The 21,710-nt window shown below is 37.0% G+C and overlaps 1 protein-coding gene across 1 annotated transcript in view; it reads left to right on the forward strand.

Annotated features, from left to right (window-relative positions):
• Positions 1-278: 278 nt before the first annotated feature.
• The window catches only part of pdzd2 (PDZ domain containing 2), a 92,703-nt gene continuing 71,271 nt past the window's right edge, over positions 279-21,710 (forward strand). The window contains exons 1-2 of the mRNA XM_067438403.1: positions 279-501; positions 17,120-18,008. Coding sequence (XP_067294504.1) covers positions 17,503-18,008 — 506 coding nt within the window. The 5' untranslated portion in view covers positions 279-501; positions 17,120-17,502. The remainder of the gene's footprint in view (positions 502-17,119; positions 18,009-21,710) is intronic.

The raw sequence follows: 21,710 nt of genomic DNA on the forward strand, positions 1-21,710 counted from the left end.
ATGTAGGCTAATTAGACTATAGTCTTTTACTTGAATAGAATCAGTGAGATATAATTCCACTTGCAATCTTTTAATGCTTAAAACTGATCTAAAAAGATTAATCTACGACAAGACATTTAACAACTGCTCTGTTTATAGACAGAACCATTCCAGCCACAGCTAATTAAACAGCAGCAGCGATGTTGCTCCGCCCCCTCTGCGTCACTCCTCACGGCGAATCGCGTGCATGTGTTAAAACTGAGCCCCTACTGTTACTGCTACATCCTTTGTGAAAGAGTTGTCAAAGTTGACCAAAAGGGAGGAGATTTTTTTTTCACAATAACACAGACGAATAAAACTGCTCAGCTGTTAAATGTGCATGCGGTACTTTTCTCAAACACTACAGGCGTTTCAGGAGGACTCGACTTGTGAATCGCAGCGGATTTCATTGATTTGGATTAACATTTCCTCTGATCGTGGAAATACAGTCTGCTTACACATTTGAATGCAGTTGCACGGATGGTAAGTTTTAGTTCATATAGTTTATATGCTTCTCTGAACTCATTGAGTCTCCCTTCACTGAACTTTGTCGCATTTTTGCCCTGTGGCTGGTTGTGCCAAGACATCAATGGAGAAAAATATTGACTAACAGATATCTAGCCTGGTTTATTCACAGTGGGTTATTACTACCAAAGAAGATCATTTTACTGTATCTATTACTATGATAAAAGAATCCTGCCCACCCAGATAAAAGAATTATCTGAGCACACAATATTTATTCATTTATTTTAGCTAATTAAAAAAAATTGCACTTGAAAAGTAATGTTAAAATTATGTAGCCTACATTTACATGCTGGTCATATCTTCTAGAAAAAAAATTGTATTCTGCATGGAGTGGGTCGCCCCCATGTGTGCCACCATGTTGACATCACATGACCATTTATATCACGCTGTTGAACTTAGTAGGCTAATATTAATTGTTTTATAACTCTATGATTAAAAAAAAGTTTTGCTGAGTCCACACGACAACTAATGATGATGACACAGAGAAACAATATTACTGGAATGAAGTCACTTTCACAACTATTTTCAGCTGGTGAATGATAAAAGCAGCCAGTGCATGAAATTATTATTAATTTATTAATTAATTTATTTATGTTTATTTTCTCTCATCAGCAACTGGCCATTTCAAAAGTACTTAGTTACACTCAGCATTCTTACTGGTCACAATATTGTTGTTGGGAAATTATCGCGATGATCAACAACTCACATAGGAACTGAATTCTCATGTGTTGGCTTAAGTTTATATATCATTTACATTACAAATCTGGTAAAATGCAGAATGTTGCATTCCAAAATGAATATTATTAGCTAGACGAATATTAGCCTATAAGCAACCCAAATCACAGCATATGGAGAAAAAGAGTTTGAGCCACTCATGTTAATTATGTAAATTAAACAGTGCAACATGAAACACAAAGTGTGTCAGACTTTATATTCATTCCCAAATGCCCATTATTGAAACTGAGTTTGTGTGGAGCCGCGTTTACTGTGAACAAAGCTGCTCTGAGACGCTGGAAGAAACATGTAACCTGCACTTGTGTAAATAATTAAAGCATATTGCTTCACTCTGAAACCTGCTGTGCATTAATTTAACTGTATATAAAAAATTCAACCCACTAAAGTAGCTAGTGGGAACAACCGTTTTACATCCCTTACAAAAAGAAAAATATATTTACCAATATATTATTTGAAATATATTATAATATATTGTAAAACATGGAACAATAAATTGATGTTATTATACAGTATATTATATATTCATGTAATATATTGCAAAATATACAAATGATTGTCACTTTCAATATTATTGGAAAATATAAAATTATAAATATAAAATCCCATATATGTGAATATATTGGCTAATGTATTACATGATATTCCAATATATTTTTGTTTCATAAGGGATGCCACTGCTGAAATCCACCCACATTTGGTGGGCGTTTCAGATTCTGTGCTGTTTAAGGGGGCTTGAGGATTTAAAGTGGCAGACGACATAACTGCAGCGTGTGTTTATAATACACAGAATAATATTGTGTGTTGGAGTGGAAGCTACTATAGTTATCGTTTTTGGTGTAAAGGAGCCTTTAGTCTCCTCCTTTGTTTGTATCTGTTTCTGCTGAGGTGGCAGAATTATACACTGTTGTCAGTAATGGCATTCAGCATTTAGACCTCCCATTACCATTGTACCATTGTTCCTATCCCGAAAATAATAAATATCCAATGATCTAATGTACACACAATGACCTGTCTCTCATTGTGTATATATTAGATGCAATATGCACTTTTAGAATTACCATATAAGGTAAGAAACAAGAAGTTAGCTGAAACATTTGAACCAGTTTGAGTTATTCCACTCACTGGCCAGATTAATTTCTTTGGAATGACTTGTTAGCTAACACATATTCATATTTTCATGTCATATTCCCAAGTTCCCAGTCAAGTACTTATCCATTGTACGAGTCATATGAAAAGCGGAAAAACTATTTGTACCACCTGCAATATGATACGGTAAATTTGAAGCCATTTATTCATCATCCATCTTAAAGGTTATTGGCTAAAAACGAACTGACATATGATCCTTTTTTATTTGTATAGTTTTACATTTATATAACAGTAATCATTTTGTACACACTGTAGTTGTCCACACTGCCTCAAAATTCTGCTGACCTGGGGTGCGTTTCCCAAAGCCAACTATGGTCACAAGTTCCATTGTGACCAACGAAATTCAACAGAATTTGTGACCATAATTGGCTAACAATGCTTTTATGAAACGCACATCCGCTTGGTTTCTCCATTTGATCACTTCATGGTAGCTATTCAGATCATGAAAAGACCAAGTTTTAATGGCGTCTTTTTCTTCCTAATGCTTCTCTAACTCGCCAGCAAAAACCTTTAGTGTTGCAGCATTGAAGTGGAGAGTGTGTCCTGGAAAAAATGAACAGCAGTGTGTAGTCTAAAATAAGAGACCGTAATGGTCCATCTAGAGAGAATGGTGAGACTTAGAGCAGGGGAGTGTCAGTGGGTTGTGGTACAGTTGTTGTTTTTGGGTTAAGCTGGACAGCATCTGGCACCCCGCCCGACAGCAATGCATGGCTCATCCAGAGGGGAGACCACAGGACTGAACCAACCCGCCCCCTCTAGATCAAATTCTCATCTGGGGGATTACATCTCTACATCTCATGCTGCACCGTTAGGCGAAGAGTAAGGAAGGATGGCCAGTTTTGTAGAATAAATATTGCAGCTTCTGGATATGATGTAGTACAACATACAGACCTTTTGTTTTAGTATGGTTGATTGCTTTACATACTGTATATTTTGTTAGTGCTGTTATCTGTTTAATGAAGCTGACAATTTGTTAAGGGTGGGCAAAGTTCAGAGATGAATGGAGACATTTGAATAGAACCTTGCTGGTATGAAATTTAAATATTTATCTTTCTGTGTCTGGGTGCAATACATTCTGAAGATGTCAGATGTATGACAATACAGTGGACCATTAACATTACCAGGGATGTGTTTTGCACAAAGATTGAACACTTACAGCAGTACTTGCATTGCTAAAGTCATTTTTTCTTTTCTGCTAAACTTTGACCCTTAAAAGTGGCAAAGTTTTTCCTTGCATTTGGTAAACAGAATTAGCCTATTCCCAATTTGAGATCATTTCAAGCACAGCAAAGTAACATTCTGTTATTATTGGGCATTTATATTAGTGTCATGAAAACATATAAATTAAACTGCATGTATTAATCAGAATATATTTTAATGTTTTTAATGTTGTTTATATGTCTTTGTGGTGTTCTTAATGATTAATTTATCAGTCAACAGTCTCAACACTATTGCTGAATATTTTCTCCTTAAAACTGCAGTGTACCAAAGACAGTATCAAAAAGGATTGAAATCGCTCGCTTCATTCTGTTACAAACATGTAACCAATCCCGTCACCGTGCTGGGTAGGGCTTTTCTCCACTGACTTTCTATGTTGTTCACAGCGACGGATACTGATTTTCAGAAGGCGGCTATTTGTCTGAGATGCCCAACGGGAACATGGTTTGTGTAACATTATCAATACATTATTAGCTGTTTGATAACGTAGCCGAGCTAAAGGCTAATCAGATCGTTGCCATCTATGTGTCTGAAATTTATAATTTTCTTTTCCTCTTCTGAATCATATTCCCATTTGCCATCGTGTAGGATTTACTGCAGTAAAGTTGACTAAGTACCTAAAATGCTAATTCTTGATATCCGCAACTGTATTTTCAAGAGTGAAATGTCACCATAGGCTGCCAAATTCTATGGTTGATAGCAGCAATTGAATTCTTGGTATCAACAATTAAATAGTGACAATGTGATTATTACTAGTAAGAAAGCCATTTTAGATATCTGAAATTATAATGATAAAAGGAATTTAATTATTGTGTTGTACAACTTTTATGTAAACATGGCTGTTAATAAATTTCGAATGTTCTGTTAAAGTCCCCCTGCAGTCAATAATATCAAAGCAGACAAAATGAAATTGTTTTTTATTGTAAAACATATAATCTTGTCCAATAATATTCAATAATCTTGTTTTGTTTATAACTTTAAAAAAAATCCCCCATTTGGCCAGGTCTGAAGGGTTTATCCTGTTACTTCTACTGACATTAGAAGGGTTTTGCATTATTATTATGTCACATTTTGTAAGTGCACCCACTAATACTTTTCCAAGATTTCTCAGGACAGCATGGTGATGACCCTTACTTTGTCTTGTCTAGACTCCATTCAGCTCTTGACTTGTGAAAAGACATTTACAACAGAGCTCATTTGGGAGTAACCCAGCTTAAATAGATAGCTTTCAAATGTTCTTATGCAGTGGTTAACTCATTTGCCCTGAGAATGCCTTGAGAAGATTTAGCAATGACTGCCTAATAATTTATTCTGACTCTGACAATGATATTTACTTATTATAGACCTGAAATATGGCGACACATAGAGGGCTTGTGCCAATTACTGATTAAAACTATTTTCCAATGTTACCTTTTCTTGAACCAGCAAGTGAACAAATTGTCTTTTCCTTTTTAAATATGTTTGATGTTTAAGTGCAAGAATCCCCAAAACACTACCAATTTCCAATTTTTTATAAATATTTGAAAATTAAAACTGATGGAAGACTAAGATTTTTTAACTAAATGAAAAAAATCTTAAAACCAGATGTATTAACAATGAAGCCCCAAAATAATCAGATTTAAAGCTTCTATTGAAAACCCTTCCATTCATTACTGCCCTATTTCAGTCCGTATTGGCATAATTGTAAATCGTGTTGAAAACAACCATTCATTTGTGGATGGCCATCACTATATTGGTCTTTATAGCAAGTATGGGTACTTGATGAATTGTACCCTGTGTAGGGTTTCATTTACATATGAGAGCCCCCTGTAAGTGCAATTCATTGTCCTCAATGAGAACGGAGAGTGCATGAATGAATCTGAATGAGGGGGTCTCACTCCTACAGTGTCTCACCTCTGACATGACACTCTACCCAGCCCCCACAGCCTTCTCACACATTCGGCTGGAAAATGCCCCCTTTTGGTCTTAGTTCACTTCTTTTGCCCTGTAAGTGTTAAACAACATTTTAATACATTAATTGACAGGTTTGTTTGTGCTATTGCTTTAAGTTACGTCTTAGAATGCCAAAAACTGTTTAACTTTGTTTGAATTTTGCTTAGAGAATCATTCCCCTGAGGTGACCTTACTACACCTTGACAACTGTAGCAAGCAGGGCGGTGGTTAGCAAGAGTCTGCACTGTAAAAAATTATTTAGAAAAAAAGTTACCTGGTTGCCTTAAAATTTTGAGTTCACTGAAATTAAAATTTTGAGTTAATACAATGAACATTTTTTGAGATTCGACAGCCTTTATTAAAAGATTATTAAAAGATTTTGTAAGCATATTGGGAAATTATGTGTGTGTTATTTCTGATGACGCAGTGAAACATGCCAAATTGTGCTTTTTCATGATTTATCAAATTTTTTATGTGGTTCAGATACAAAAATATTTTGAGTTTCTATTTATTAAACTAATTTCCTTCATTGTATCAACTCAAATTTTTTATTTCAATGAACTCAAAATTTTAAGGCAACCAGGTTACTTACTTTTTTAAGTTAAACCAACAAAAAACACCACAAATTTTTTACAGTGTGGGTGCTTTATGGCACTGTGGATTTCCCACAGCGGCGAGTGCACTTTGACTGCTAGAAATGCAAAGTTTTCAAAAAACGTTTCTGGGTTTTTGGAAACTTTTTTAGGTTTTTTTTTGGAAACTTTTGGGAAGTTTCTATAAATTTACCAGAAATATTCAGCCCCTTTCCAAACCAATTGACAGCGCATTCCTCCAGTTTTGGTTCCACTGTAACAAAGGTTTGTTGATAAAGGAAGAAGGAGGGGGGAATCAGTGAATGTTAAACATAACTTTAATCACCAAATAAGCAAAAAACAAAATGAAAGTAAAGCCTGTAAAGTGCTGGAGAGCCTGAGTACTGTATTTAAGTACACTTTTTTAATATCTGTACTTTACTTGAGTATTATTTTTTTATGGACATGTTTGACTTTAACTTCACTACATTTGAAAGGGAAATATTTTACTTTTCACTCCAATACATTTCTATCATGGTGTTTGAAGTCGAAAGTCGTTTCTGTGTAGCAGCTTTAAAAGTCTTAGTTTTTTAAAGCTTAAAAAAATGTAAAATGTGTTCGGCTTTTTTTAGAGACGGTCTCAGTAATCACTTTAGTAGGGTCACGTGTCATGAAGTTCAATGATTTTTTTGAACACTGATCAGTTGATGGCAAAATAGAAGGCGGTTCCTTGGCACAGTCTGCACACCCATTTAGAAAGTATGTTTCAGTTTTCTGAAGAGATTAAAGATTAGTTTTATTTGCCTGAAACGAACCATATCACAGCCATTAAAAACTCTTTGTCCAACCTGTGGAAGCAAATTGAGGTATGTCATTTCTGTCGAAAGCTTAAAATGGAAATTGTCTGTGCTTTTAGACCTAAAGTTTAAGTATCAAGCAGTGTTCATTTTGTTGATGAACGAGATGACAACTAAATAAACCCAGTTTTGAATGACAAATACTATTTAAATTTCTATTTAAATATGTCAACAAATAAAAATGAAAATGTTAGGGAGGGATGATCGAGTCAGGGGTGTGTTTCCCAAACACATCGTTTGCCAACTATGGTCGCAAGTTATCAACATAGTTCTACGAGTCAGTGTTTCCTGAAAACCATCGTTCCGATGAACATTCGCAAATAGCATCGCAAACTTATGTGGTTGGAACTACTGCTCTCGACCTGTGGTTAGAATCAATTTCTTGTTTGTATGACGTGGACTTAATAAATCCTTATCTTGAGCAAAACAAGCAAGCTGACATTCAGTACGATTGTATCTTTTATTTTAAATACTTACAAATGTAATTTATGTATAAACTCGTCAAGAGATTTAGCCTATGATTGAATCTGTAAATAAAGTAAAATAACTGAGAAAAATGAGAATTACTCCTGATATGATGTCCATAATTTAGAGCAAAAACATCTAGCATGAATTTTAATAATCTCAAACTAATTAATTGAAAGCAGTTATTACTCCACCACCTGCGAGACATCATTAACCAACTTGGTTGAACGACAGATTTGTGACAATGCGGTTTCGGGGAACAGTCGTGACTAGCTAGTTGATTTCTTCAACTATGTATCGTACTATGGTAGTTCAGAAGTGAGTTGTTGTTGATGTTGTCGATGTTGTATGGGTAACACCCCCCAAAATGGTGTCCTGCGTGGTAGATGTGCACATTTGAATTGTAACATGCTGATCTACCTGTTGGGACATAAGTTGGCATACACTTCCTGCATGTATCCTCATAAATATACACACTGCACCTTTAAAGGGCTACTTCAGGGCTGGAAAGATGAATCTGTATTTAAACTGGGTCATCAATGTAGTAGAAATGTGAAATTATTTTTTGATTTTTGTGGCTTCTAGACTTATTTTTGTCTCATGGGGATGAAAAACTACAATTCCCAGAATGCTTCGCTGCCCTGTGAGGCCATTCCCAAAGCCACCTACTGGATTACTGTGACTGAGTTGGAGAAGACACTACAATTAAAAACTGAACGTGTCTGTTCAATATAATGAGTGAGTCACCGCGCGAGTATCACAGCACTGAGCACTAACTGCAGGAGTCAGATAAATGAGCTGAATGAGCTCTCATGATGAGAGCTGAGGTAATCGCGACTACACTCGCGGCATACATTCACAACGCGAGTTCAGTCTGGCATGTTTCAGTTTATGCCTTTGCAAGCTTAACTTTCATAGAAATTAATTTGAGAAGTTAAAAGACTTACATTGCTCACCATAGCTCCGTTTAAATGAGTGCCTGCAGCTGCGAGCTGAGCTCAGAGTGTGATCTCCATCCCCCATGCGTGGGTTCAAAACATGCGGAAATGGCTCCCTCTGCTGGCTGTAGTCTTTAGCCTTTGGCCAAACATTCCTCCAATGATGCAAATATCGTTAATTTGCGTCATATGAGGAATTTTTCCAGAAATAAAAATGCATAAATCTCTTGTCTCAGGGGATATGAGGGGGGAAAGCACAATCATTTGAATATACTCCAGGGTTTCTACTGATACAAAGCCATATGCTAATCGCTGAAGTAACCCTTTAAGTAAAAACTATTTTTACCACTTTCACTTGAAAAACTAAAAATACTATTTTGGCACGCATATAAAACATTCCTGTATGTTTGCATAAAAAAGCAGTTACTGAAGCATTTCAGTAGGATATTATGATCTTCTCGAAGTCAAACTCTTTCTGCAGGTTGCTGTAACCATACCCTTATAAACGACTGCCAAATACATGTTTTAAAAACACCTGTCAAGTCTTTCTGGAAAAATCCAAAGATGTTTGTGTTAGAGAGGTTGAAGGGCTATTTTGGGATGTAAACCACAAAGTGCTTATTGACTTGTGAGATGTGAAGAACATGCCTTGTTTTGTAGCAGGCTTTCTCCATGTGTCCGCTGACAGGACTGAATGAGCTGGCAGGTGTGTGGAAGGTTCCAGACTGCACGGCTCCAGAGGCTGCTGCCTCATGTTAAAGCATGAGTATAACCAATGGACATAGACATTACCAGTGCATAATCTCTGACATTCCTCATGTGTAACTGTAGGCAGGTGCAGCAGTATTTGTTTTTTGTTTTTTAACAGTATTTGTTTTTTTTAAACAGTTAATACTTACAACTATAAGTAAGTTCTATAACCATAACTAGTTAATATTTACAACTATAAGTACAACTGTGAGGATTGTTTTAGTTGATAGAGAGGCTCATTTAGTTTCATTAAGGAAAACTTTTCCCCCCTTCTTGATATTAAAATGTTACACTTTTCACTAACTTTTATCTAAAAGTTCATTGTACATTGAGAAACAAGTGTATTCTATAAAATTGGATTACATACACTATATTGATCAAATTTAAAAAAAAGAAAAAAGTTTTATTTTGAATAAATTTACACATTTTCTTATTTTTGTAATTTTGATGCTGATAAAGGATGAATTTAATTGATTAAAACTGCAGTACAATTTACACATTGGAATTTGTTTTAAATAGGGCTGTCAATCAATTAAAATGTTAAATCGCGATTAATCGCACATTTTTCACAGTTCTAAATGTACCTTAAATTAATGTTTTTACGTTTTTAATACTCTAATCAACATGGGTATGGACAAATATGCATGCTTTATGCAAATGTATGTTTATTATTAGTGAAACCATACTCCGAGCATAAATGTATCAAAGGTCACAGATGTTTTACAAAGAGCTAGTTCATGTCTCCTAAGCCTAAGCTTAATACAGAACAGGGGCACAGTTCGTATGAAAAATTGGTGTAAAGAAAAATGTGAAAGCTGTCATGCAGACCTGGGAGCGCACCAGTACCAGTAACTGCACTTGTTTCAGAGTAATGTTATTGTTAACCATTTTCATTCCCTATTAATGTTTGCTGCTGCATCCTTTACGTCTATGTCTGAGCTCAATTTCTCCAACTACAGGCCATGGCTCAAACAGAAAATGTGCACTGGGTTAATCGCACATTAATAAAATTAGTGCTGTTAAAATGAATTTGTGTTAACGCGTTATTAACGTGTTAATTTTGACAGCCCTAATTTTAAAATGTCATTTATTCCTGTAATAACATGATCCTCCAGAAATCATTCTAATATGCTGATTTAATGCTCAAGAAACATTTATTATTATTATCAATGTTAAAACAGTTGTGCTGCTTAAGATTTTTGTGTAAACTTGGATGCTTTTTTTCAGAATTCTTTGATGAACAGAGAGTTCAAAAGAACAGCATTTATATGAAATAGAGATCTTTCATAACATTTTAAAAATATCTTAACTGACCTCTAGGAGGACAGATGGATGTGTTGACTGATAGAGAAAGGGAAACAAAGGTTGATAAACACATATACCAACTCTCATCAGACAATGACATTTGTTCTTTCATCTGTTTTCAGCTTGGTTAAATCATCCTCATCTGAATAACTCCTGTGGGTTTTTTGTGTCCATTCTTACAATTTTGGGGCTTCATCCCTATTATTTTGGGCTATGTTGTTTATTAAATGGTCTATAATCATAATACAGTTGTGTTTTGTATTCTGGTCAGAATGTGGGCAATAATCTGTATGGAGCACCGCAAATGCTTTCCATTACTGATTCAATGAGAATAAATAAATAAGATGATATTTACTGCAACTACCAAATTTAATTTAGGGGGAAAAATGCAATAGAACAGACTAAAAGTGTATCTGTCTACTAGACTGCTGTTTCTCTTTGTCTGTAACTTCTGGCTTCTGTTCTGGTTCTCTCTTTTGTCTCCTTCACACTTTACATCGTAGACCACTATTCAAACCATGACTTTACATGCTGGAATTGAAAGCTCACAGAGAAAAGCTGTTGTGAAGCAGTTGGCTACTGAAGAAAATAATGAAATGTTCACTTAATTGTGACAGAGTTGAAGCAATTAAAGCTGCATTAGCTTAGATATTCTATAAAGTCAAAAGTCTCTGTAAGAACGTGGAACAGTGAGCAGTAGGAAAAATTTCAGATTTGTTGAAGTCAACATTTATGTGATGAAAGACGAGTTGACATCACCGATGACGCCCTTAAAGGGTTACTTCAGCGATTAGCATATGGCTTTGTATTAGTAGAAACCCGGGAGTATATTCAAATGATTGTGCTTTCCCCCCTCATATCCCCTGAGACAAGAGATTTATGCATTTTATTTCTGGAAAAATTCCTCCGATGACGCAAATTGACGATATTTGCATCATAGGAGTAATGTTTGGCCAAAGGCTAAAGACTACAGCCAGCAGAGGGAGCCATTTCCGCATGTTTTGAACCCGCGCATGGGGGATGGAGATCACACTCAGAGCTCAGCTCGCAGCTGCAGGCACTCATTTAAACGGAGCGATGGTGAGCAATGTAAGTCTTTTAACTTCTCAAATGAATTTCTATGAAAGTTAAGCTTGCAAAGGCATAAACTGAAACATGCCAGACTGAACTCGCGTTGTGAATGTATGCCGCGAGTGTAGTCGCGATTACCTCAGCTCTCATCATGAGAGCTCATTCAGCTCATTTATCTCACTCCTGCAGTTAGTGCTCAGTGCTGTGATACTCGCGCGGTGACTCACTCATTATATTGAACAGACACATTCAGTTTTTAATTGTAGTGTCTTCTCCAACTCAGACACAGTAATCCAGTAGGTAGCTTTGGGAATGGCCTCACAGGGCAGCGAAGCATTCTGGGAATTGTAGTCTTTCATCCCCATGAGACAAAAATACATTTTCTGTCTTTTCTCAGTCTAGAAGGCACCAAATTCAATAATAATTTCACATTTCTACTACATTGATGACCCAGTTTATATACAGATTCATCTTCCCAGCGCTGAAGTACCCTTTTAATGAAAAAATAAGCCTGAACCTCGAGCTGAGACTCGAAAACGGGTTGCCTTGTGCACAGTTATGGCATATGACATGGCGTTGTCCACAAGGCTATTGCTGCTCATTCTATACAGATACAGAATGTAGTACAGTAAAGATATGAATGCATTAGTGAGAGAGTAATGTGAATGAGGCGTATAGAGTGAACACAGCGCAGCGCAGACCTTCTGCTATCAGTCTGAAGGTCTGTCTATGGGAGACTAGTCAACATGCATGCTTTAAGCGTCATGTCATGGCAGAGCATTAAAGGTGCAGTATGTAATAATGACAGCTAGTGGTTGAAATGGGTACTGCAGTCCAAATTCAAAATATTGCAGAGGGTTGTTTCTTTCACCCCACCCCCCTCCTCAGACGGTTGCGGACGGTTGAGGACACGCAAGATTGAGTGTAATTGACAATGGCAGGCAAAGACAGATTATTGGAGTAGGGCTGGGCGATAAATAGATCTTATTGATTTTCTCAAGTGTGTACATTGATTTGTGTGAATGAAATCCGCCAATGCTCCCCTCTGGGCTCCCTTAATGGCTCAGCCCTCCCCACGCGTGTTTGCCATAGAGATACACAAACAACCAGGACAATGTCTTACAACATAGTGTCATTCGTAATTGGTTCGGTTTTTTATAGAACAATTAACAATACCCCGCTCCAAAGTGTGTTTGAAGTCTGAACGAAAACCTGCTACCCGGTTACACATTTGAGCTGCACGGACAACGAAAGCAGCGCAAGCTCAAACAGGCCGATCTCGTGACAGACACGATACACAACACAGCGCTGGAAAGCCAACGAGAAAGCGTTTAAATTCACCACAGAAAATAACATCGCTACTGCGAGATCTAGTGGAAGCGTTTGGTGTGGAATTCTCTGTTATAAACCACATATATCAGATCAAACGGAGCTGACTTGGAGACCAGGAGAAAACATTGAGACAACATGAGCGAAGGTCAGGGGTTTCAGTCACAAATCACCAACATTCACCATGATTTTCTTTAGTAGCAACACATGGATTTCATGTTGTTGCTGTCATTATTTACCTCAGGTTTTGTAAAACCATTTGAGATTGAAATTCAAGCACTTTCCAAGGATTTTCAAGAGCTTCACACTTATTTCCAGCACTTCAAAGCTTTAAATATCCAATTTTAATGTTATTTCTAATGTGATGATTTGTAAAACTAAAAATTTAAAGGGGTATTGTGGAAGAAATAGTTTAATGTTGTAATTTTAATGTGTAGACCATTTTGTGGCAAATGGATTTAAATTGTAAATCAGATTTTTTTGTGAAAAAATCAGGGATTTTTTTTAGGTCATATCGTCCAGCCCTATATTGGAGTATGTTTTACAAGAAGATAATATTTCAGTCTTCCTACATCACAATTTCACGTTTAGTTCAATGTATTACTTGCCACTTCTTTGCAGTTGTTTGTGAGACTTACTGGGAATTTCTGCTGAGGGAAATTTGTTTTAAAGACTTGGACCACAGACCTACAAATCCTACATCAGTTTTTTGTCAGTGGATACAGCTTAAGATCAAGTCATTTCTGCCTCCTTTCCACCTGCAGCCCGCCCCCTACATTTTGGTCTGTCCTGGGGTAACCCTTCCACCTACTGTCCAGGATTAGAGCTCCATACCCTGAGCAGATTTCCCACAGTGTTGTCCATCTGCATTCATATTAAGAACAAACAGCATTGGGGGTGGGGGGGATTTCCTCTGGACTCGACATGCTTCACAGTCAGTGTGCTATGTCTTCTCAAATAAGGACTATTAAAACGAGTGGTTTAAATGTGGTCTGATGCCGCTGGTTGTTGACCCAGTTTCTTGTAGCCACTTTGAAGCTGAGATTTGTTGCTCTATTAACCAGTCTTTGTTGGCGATCTGACAGTGGCGTCACTGGCGTGTGTGAACTAGGGTACAATCACAAAACTACACTGTATCCTGTACTTCTAGTGCCTCATCAACTAACAAAATACACTGTTTAGCATTACAAATAGCTCTAGAGTCATGTTATTGAGCAAAATCTATGTATTATATTTATATAAACCAATCATCTCAAATATTTGTCAATAATGATACCCATTACTTAAGTCGTAAAGAATCACATTTGCAAGATCAAAGAAGAGATGAAGTCCACCCCATAATCGATGGCTGTAGATTATAAAGCACTGAAGTGGGCCTGAGGGCAGAACCCGTTTACGGCTGCTCTCAGCAAGACCTCTGTGATTAGTGGCAGTGGCAGTCCCTTCTTTAGAAAACTCAACTTAATTCATGTTTCCACAGTTGGCATCCAACTTTATTATTTGTCAGTCAGTGTTCTTCGACCACAGCGTTCATTTTTCGAAATATTCCTCTTTTTCAGGAATCACTTCACAGCGTGAGCTTGCTTGATTTTAATGTCAAGTGTGTGTATGCGAAGTGAAGGAAAGTTTCAGGATGAAAACGTTCACGTCCATGATAAACGGTTCTATTTAATGACGAGAAAGCTCTGTAATGTGATCCTAATGGATAAAACAAAGAGGAGTTGAAAGACCACCCTAACAGGGTGACAAATGCTGTTGGACTCTGGAGTTCGATGCTGGATTGGTGTTTCTCTTTGAAATATTCTCTCATTTCTTTCTTTTTATTTTGAATGTATTTACAGAGCTCTGAGCCCAGGCGGTTCAGCTTCCATTATGTCATTGTTTGGCTAAGCTGGAGAAGTGTATTGTTCTAGTATAATTGAAACAAAAAAAGTAACTTTTTATTCATTTGAAAGACCCAAGCACAAACATTAAATATGTCTTATATGGCTAATAATTACATTAATATTTGTTTCATTGTTCTTTTTAAAAGCAGTGCTTGACAGATTTTCATGATACTAAGTCTTGTTTGATTTAATATGAAAGGCTTCTTTATTCCGAACATGCGGAGTTGCGCTTTTTTCTTGGTTTTTACTAGTGACACATGGTTTCCTCGTCACACTATCAAATGCAGTACATTTGCTATTGTGTTTCTGCTGTGGATAAAGCAGACTACACAATTCCCATGTAATGAATATTAAAAAAGGGTCCTTATTAGTTTTAATCTCTTTCTTGGGTTTTAAACATGGATTAATTCAATAGGAAACAACAGCTTTGTTTATCATGAGGGTGTTCATGGGGATGTTGTTGTTGGCAGAAGCTCTTTTCAGTGACACTGCATGGTTTAAAAATGTTTACAGACACTTTACTGTCGCCGGACTAGAGGAACTCAATTTCAAATAACTTTAGTTCTTTTGAACTTTCTCTCCATCAAAGAATCCTGAAAAAAGTTTCCAAAAAAAAAAAAAATGCAACACAAGTGTTTTCAGCAGCATTCATAATAATAATAATAAGAAGAAGCAAGAAGAAGAAATGTTTCTTGAGCACCAAACTAATGGCTGCTGAAAATTAAGCTTTACCATCACTGGAATAAATGATATTTTAAATTACATTAAAATAAAAAAAATAGTTATAAAAATAAATATAAAATAAATAAATTGCTTTTAAAGAATATTATAGAATTATCCTTTTGGGTAATGAAAGAGTATATGCTGAGTAGAAGAAAGAGTAAACTTTAATCCTTAAATTTTTTCCTGCTAAAATGGAATTGAAAATGGTTTTATATATCTGCATTTGCTTTGTTAAATGATTCGTTCTTATGTGAGGAGCAAAAACATCAATAATCATGAATGACATGATGGCAGAAATATAAACACTTGAACTGGCCATTCAGCGACTCAACCAAAGAGAAAATGGGAGGTCATTGTCTGTTTAAGTGGAACAGGGGAGGGGTGAGACTAATCCTATTACATGTGGGTCTTTCGGAGGGTGAGTCTGGGGTGTGCAGACCTTCTGTGTCACTGTGACAGCTCACCGCGGCAAGAGGCATAGCATCTATGCTTAAATTGGAGTAAGGAAGAAAATCTCAACAATGTAAAAAGGTAGGAGGAAGATGGTGATAAATGTGTCTTAAGAGGCAATAACTTTTTGGGTTTCGTTTTATTGTATTGTTGGAAATTGTGGGGTACTGTTGTAGTGTGTATAATAATCTCTTAACAGACAAATAAGTGTGTCACATTCTTGTGGAAAGACAAAGCTTCACTGTAAGCATGTTTTTATATGCAATATGGTAATTTTTCTTTCATTACTAATATTATCAATGACATGATTCCAAATGGCATGCCTAGCTGTTGATAGAAATGTTTTAGTTGCCATTTATAAATTGCACATGACTTATTGAGGTTAAACTCTTGAAAGGGGTTCTATCCTCTGGTATGAGCTGTCACTTTACTTTTCTGGTCTGATATGACTTTAGCTGACAGTTAGTTATACATCCCCCTTCTAGTTTATATAGTTGCGCTAAGTAATATTCTCACTGTTTTATACATTTTTTTCCCCCTAGTAATGGACATTAATGCAAAGTTGATATATTGTTACACATAACTCCATTATCTTAAATCACAGAAGGATTTTGATCTCATATGGGAGCCCTAGTAGTTTGTGTGATGCTCACAGAGGCCAAATTCGTGTTATTTTGAGCAAAACCCCAGAGTAGCAATTTGATTGTGGTCTTTGTCTACAGCATATATTTAAATATGCCAGAAATGTGGTCTGTAAATCCAAGAGTTCGAGCTATACACCATCACAACATCTGGCTGGCAGTTTCAGCATTTATTGTCAGGTTACATTCCATGAGGTCAAGGTGAATAAGAACTGAAAGGAAGTTTTCTTTTCCTTTCTGTTTGCTCACTGTGCATTGAATAATGTCAACCGCATTGTTTGTACCCCAACTGAATGTCTGTACAAACAGCCAAATGACACATGTATAAAAAGCTCATAAGACTATTATTGGAACCTTTTCCAGTTCATGAATTCTGTCAGTCAAATGAAACGGCTGGTATATAGGAAGCTTTCTTTGTTGTCATACTTACGCCAATTTCTGTACTTGTGCGTACTGAGGTTGAGCAGCAAATGAGCCATGACTGCAGCGCTTTAACATGAGTTCATGCCTGCTGACTTTCTTTGTAATGGCAATTCTATTTATTTTCTTTCTGATTAGGTGGACGTCTGTGGCGCCTGTGAGTCAGGACAGATCTCGACTCCCAACGATCTGCTATTTTCCACTTTAATGGTATTGGAAATCAGATTTGGCACGCACCAAGACGACCAGCTAATGGCACACTTTCTCTTGTTACCCCTCAAAACATAAACGTGCCCTTCTTCCTCAATCTCTGTGCTTTCCTTTTGTTTCTGCGGATGACATCATGGACCCCGGTGGTCTAAGAGTGGATGCCAGCGTTCTGGATCTGAAGTCTGTGAGGTTACTGTGTCATTTTGAGAGGAATGTGAAGACATTTTGATGTGTCTGATTACAGCCAACACTGGAGCACCTTGACTCAACATGCAGGGGTGGCCCAGGCAGGCCCACCAGCTGCAGCTAGGATGCCTATCACCCAAGAAAATGCCCTGAGCCATCTCCCCCTGCTGGAGAATTGGCTCAGGGCTCGAGAAAAAGACCAAGACGAGGGCAACGAGCCTCGAATGAGCGCAGGCGGTGTTTGCCAGGCTGCCATCTGCAAAATTGTGGAATACATCCAGCTAAACTTTGCTGAAGTTGAGAGTCCTTCATATAGTAGTGGCCCACTTAGAGAGGAAATTGATGCTGAAGTGAGGGCGGTCTACCTGAACAAGTCTCAGGAAGATGGGCCGGAGTTCGGGCTCAGTTTTGGAAACATTCCGATTTTTGGAGACCCCGAGGGGAAAAAGAAAGGGGTCAGGAGGAGGCGCAGGAAGAGCGATAAAGGCCCTGTGTTGGATGTCGGGTGTATTTGGGTGACAGAAGTAAAAAAGAACAGTCCAGCAGCCCGTTGTGGAGATATTAAGCTGCGAGATGAGCTGCTATCACTAAACGGACAGCTGATGGTTGGGGTCGACGTCACTGGAGCCAGGTAAGATGCCTGAATCTGTTTACAATCAGCAGATAATAGCTTGCATTACATGTCAGTCTTAAAAAGTTTGTTTGGTTAACAAAATAAGTAAGCATAGAGCTTAATTTCTCAGATATTCAATCCCATGCTGTAGATTCAATGAATTTGCCTTAGCTTTGAATCTCTCTGTATTTCATTAATTGTGAAAAGTTTGCACTTAAAGCATTGACTTTCGTCTTGTCATCATGTAAAGTAATTTGAGTGTGCTTGGACATTTTTAATGAGCACTCCAGGTTATTTACAACATCCATTGACAATATATGTGGCGTACCCTCATAATTTAAGATTTCCCCTCTGTAATCTGTAAAAGCCAATGGGAAATGGGCCTGCTAGGCTTCCATTGTAATCATGTCAAAAATTAAATGAACCAAAGATGACATTGCCTGTTTGGGACTGAACTTGTGTTAAAGACAGTGACAACAATGTATGCCATACTTATTGTAAATCTGTGGCGAATGTCATGAAAGTTTATGCTGAAGAGTTGACATCAAGTTGTTAAAAAAGTTTCCCATTCTACAGTTTTTGATTAAAATACAGGGATAATTAAAAAATAAAATTAAAAGAAACACTTAAAAAAAAAGACAATACAACTTTTTTTTTTGTTTAACTGCATGTAATGTGACCATTGACCAACATCAGAGAACTGAGTACATGAAAATGTTGATAAATTGGAAAAACAACAACAACAACAACAACAAAAAACAAATAGAAAATTATTTTAGGTCGGAAGGGTTCTGCTGACAAAAAAAGTTTGGGAATCCCTGGTTTAAGCCATTAAAAAAACTGGTCTGCAAAAAGAGAAAGACAAGACATGTCAGCTGTACATTTTTTTTTCTTCGAAAAAAGTAAAAAGCCAAGAACGGTCACAGTGAGTGAAATTAGTATAATTCGTATCTACATTCTACAAGTATAGTCAGTGTGATTTCACGATAATGACTGTATAGTATATCACACCATTTTCTGAATAGCTACTCATCTGAGTAGGTGGCAGCTTCTTATTTAGGTGTCAGAGTGATTCACAGCTGGTCAGAGAGAACAGGGTCTCCTGTGTGTTAGTTCCTGTGTCTATATACAGCGTGTCAGCATGTGTCCCGGGATTGACTAGCTTTGCCCCAGAGCATGGTATTTGGATCAGGGCCAGTGGGTCTTTTCCTTGTTTGTTTCCTCATGTTGACAGCTCTGACAGACGGCTGCATGTGTCCGTTGTGTGGACAGTCTCGTGTCTGTCCGTGTTTGGCCTCCATCTGGACCAGCTGACATGTTCAGCTTTCACTTAGACCGCCAAATGTCTGTGTCTAACCAAAACAAAGGATGGACATGCACTGTGAAGTTCACCATGTTACTGTACCATGCTTTTTTCGCATTTTCCTTTCTTGGCAAACCTTGGAAAACGTGCACATTACCAGTACTTTTGTGCCCCACAGCACCAATGACTTTAAAAAACACGCTGGAAAGTTTTGCACCATTTTTCTTCATTTTCAAAAGCACTGTGGTCCTCTAAAAAGAGCAATGTTAGCTGCTAATGTTGTTATTTGTTCAGAATGAGAATATAATTGTCATAATGGACTCATATTTTGATATTCTGTTTTGTTTCCTTGCAATCTCCAGTGTTTTCATAGTTTAATTTAAATAAAAAAGCATTCTGTGGTAATCTGTTATCGTGATTTATACAAACAGCCACCTGTTACAATTGTCTGGTAGAACTCGCCCTGCTCTGTGCGAGTTTTAAACCAAACTCTAACAAGGACGATAAAGACCACAGTCACTAGTGCGTTCATGAATGATTTGTTCATTTCGAACAAATCTTTAATATGACTCAAGAACAATGAGTTGTCTCAGAGAGCGATTCATTAATTTTGTGTTGACCGCATATTCGCAACATCCCATATGTATTATGTTCTGTACAGGAAACAGAATTGATTAGTTCACCTCTCGAGTAGGGATGTCAAGGTACCAAAATTCCGGTACCAATACCATAAAAATTGGACAGTACTCAGTACCAATTTCGGTACCACAGCAAAATGTTTATTTAATTATTTCTCAAAAATATTATTAAATGTATTAATTTATAGTTTTAGTTTATTATTTATGATGAAAATCATTAAAGTAAATAATAAATAAACATTTAAAGGCTGCTGTTTAAAATTAAACATTGTTTAAAGATCAAGTGAAAAAATAAGCAACCATCTAGGCATTATTAGTAGTAGTAGTAGAGGCGTATTATTATTATTATTACATAGAAACGTAGCTAAATCTACTGTTAGACAGTAGCCTAATATATTCTGTCAATTTTTTCACGTTACTTCGAACTTTTATTTTGACGGGTTGCCGTGAAGACCTTTGAGTATCTGTGTTCATGATAGGACTGTTTTCTCAAATGAAACTGTACATTTTCATGAAGTGATGGTTCATGCATTCGTGTCCTCATATAGTGACACACGGCAGTTGGCAGAGACTACAAAGACAGCGAGTGGATTTTAAAATGCAAAAAATAATATAATACTATGCAGCCACGCATTGGTGCCCGTCATTTACACAGAACATATAATCGGCTATATACGATTACTATAAACTATATACGATTCCCTGCGCTTAGATTAACATGGAAGCGAATGAACGCAGCTGCAGGTACCAGATATACTCGGGAGTCGGTACGGTACTACAGAAATGCTGGTATCGTCACATTTTTTAAATTTCAGTACCGACTTGGTACCGAAGTACCAATGTGACATCCCTACTTTCGAGTTTTCAGGTTTGATTCATTTGTTCATCAAGTCCAAGCCCAAAATATAGGCAAGGCTATGCAGTCACCGGAAACAGAAAATAATAGTTCATCTCTCGAGGCTTCGGGTTCGAGTTGTTTGGTCAGTCCCCATAGGCTTAATGCAGAAACAGAAAAGATTTGTTTATCTCTCGAGTCTTTGGGTACAAATCAGTTTTCATCTTTTTTTCTTCACAAAAGTAAGAAAGTCATTAAGGCTTTTTAATATGACAAAATTTTTGCTTGAACTATCCCTTTAAAGCTTAAAGCACTGTGACCACATCTTAAGGATTTGAAAAAAATAGACCAAAAGAACTGGGATAAAGATTTTAACTGGTTTAACTGGAAACTAAAATAGTGCACAAATTTGCCCAGTTGGCTACATGTCCAAAAAAATAAATATCCAGGGCCATTAGCATAATCTTCATATTTCTAGAGTGTTTATGTCACTGTCTCATATCCTACACAGTCCTAAATATACCAACGTTGAAGACTACTTCCTTTGAATGTCCTGTGAATGTTGTGGTCTGTCAGAGTTTACTTCATCCCTGTAACTTAAGCTCTATAATTAGATGTATTGTGTGTCTGATAAATGATAGGAAGTTTTGCAGCGTTCACACAGAATCTGGTGTGGGATAACTGATTCCTGTACGGATGGACAGCTGGATACAGAAAGGGAGGAGGTTCCTGGGAGTGGCACGTGGTTTTGACCAAGAACAGACGTATTATTTTCTCAAGCTAAAGAAATGCTGTTGATGTCAAGACATCTCTGGAAGAGAAACAACGTCTGTATTTCTTCTTGTTATTCTGATATGCGAGATCAGTCTGTTTCCTGTTGGTATAAGCTTCTTACTCTCTGTAAGACCTGCAAAACATAATGCTTCTGTGGTTCTTTATTTTTT

The sequence above is a fragment of the Pseudorasbora parva genome, chromosome 3 (genome assembly GCF_024679245.1).
Source record: "Pseudorasbora parva isolate DD20220531a chromosome 3, ASM2467924v1, whole genome shotgun sequence".
In the NCBI taxonomy this organism is placed as follows: domain Eukaryota; kingdom Metazoa; phylum Chordata; class Actinopteri; order Cypriniformes; family Gobionidae; genus Pseudorasbora; species Pseudorasbora parva.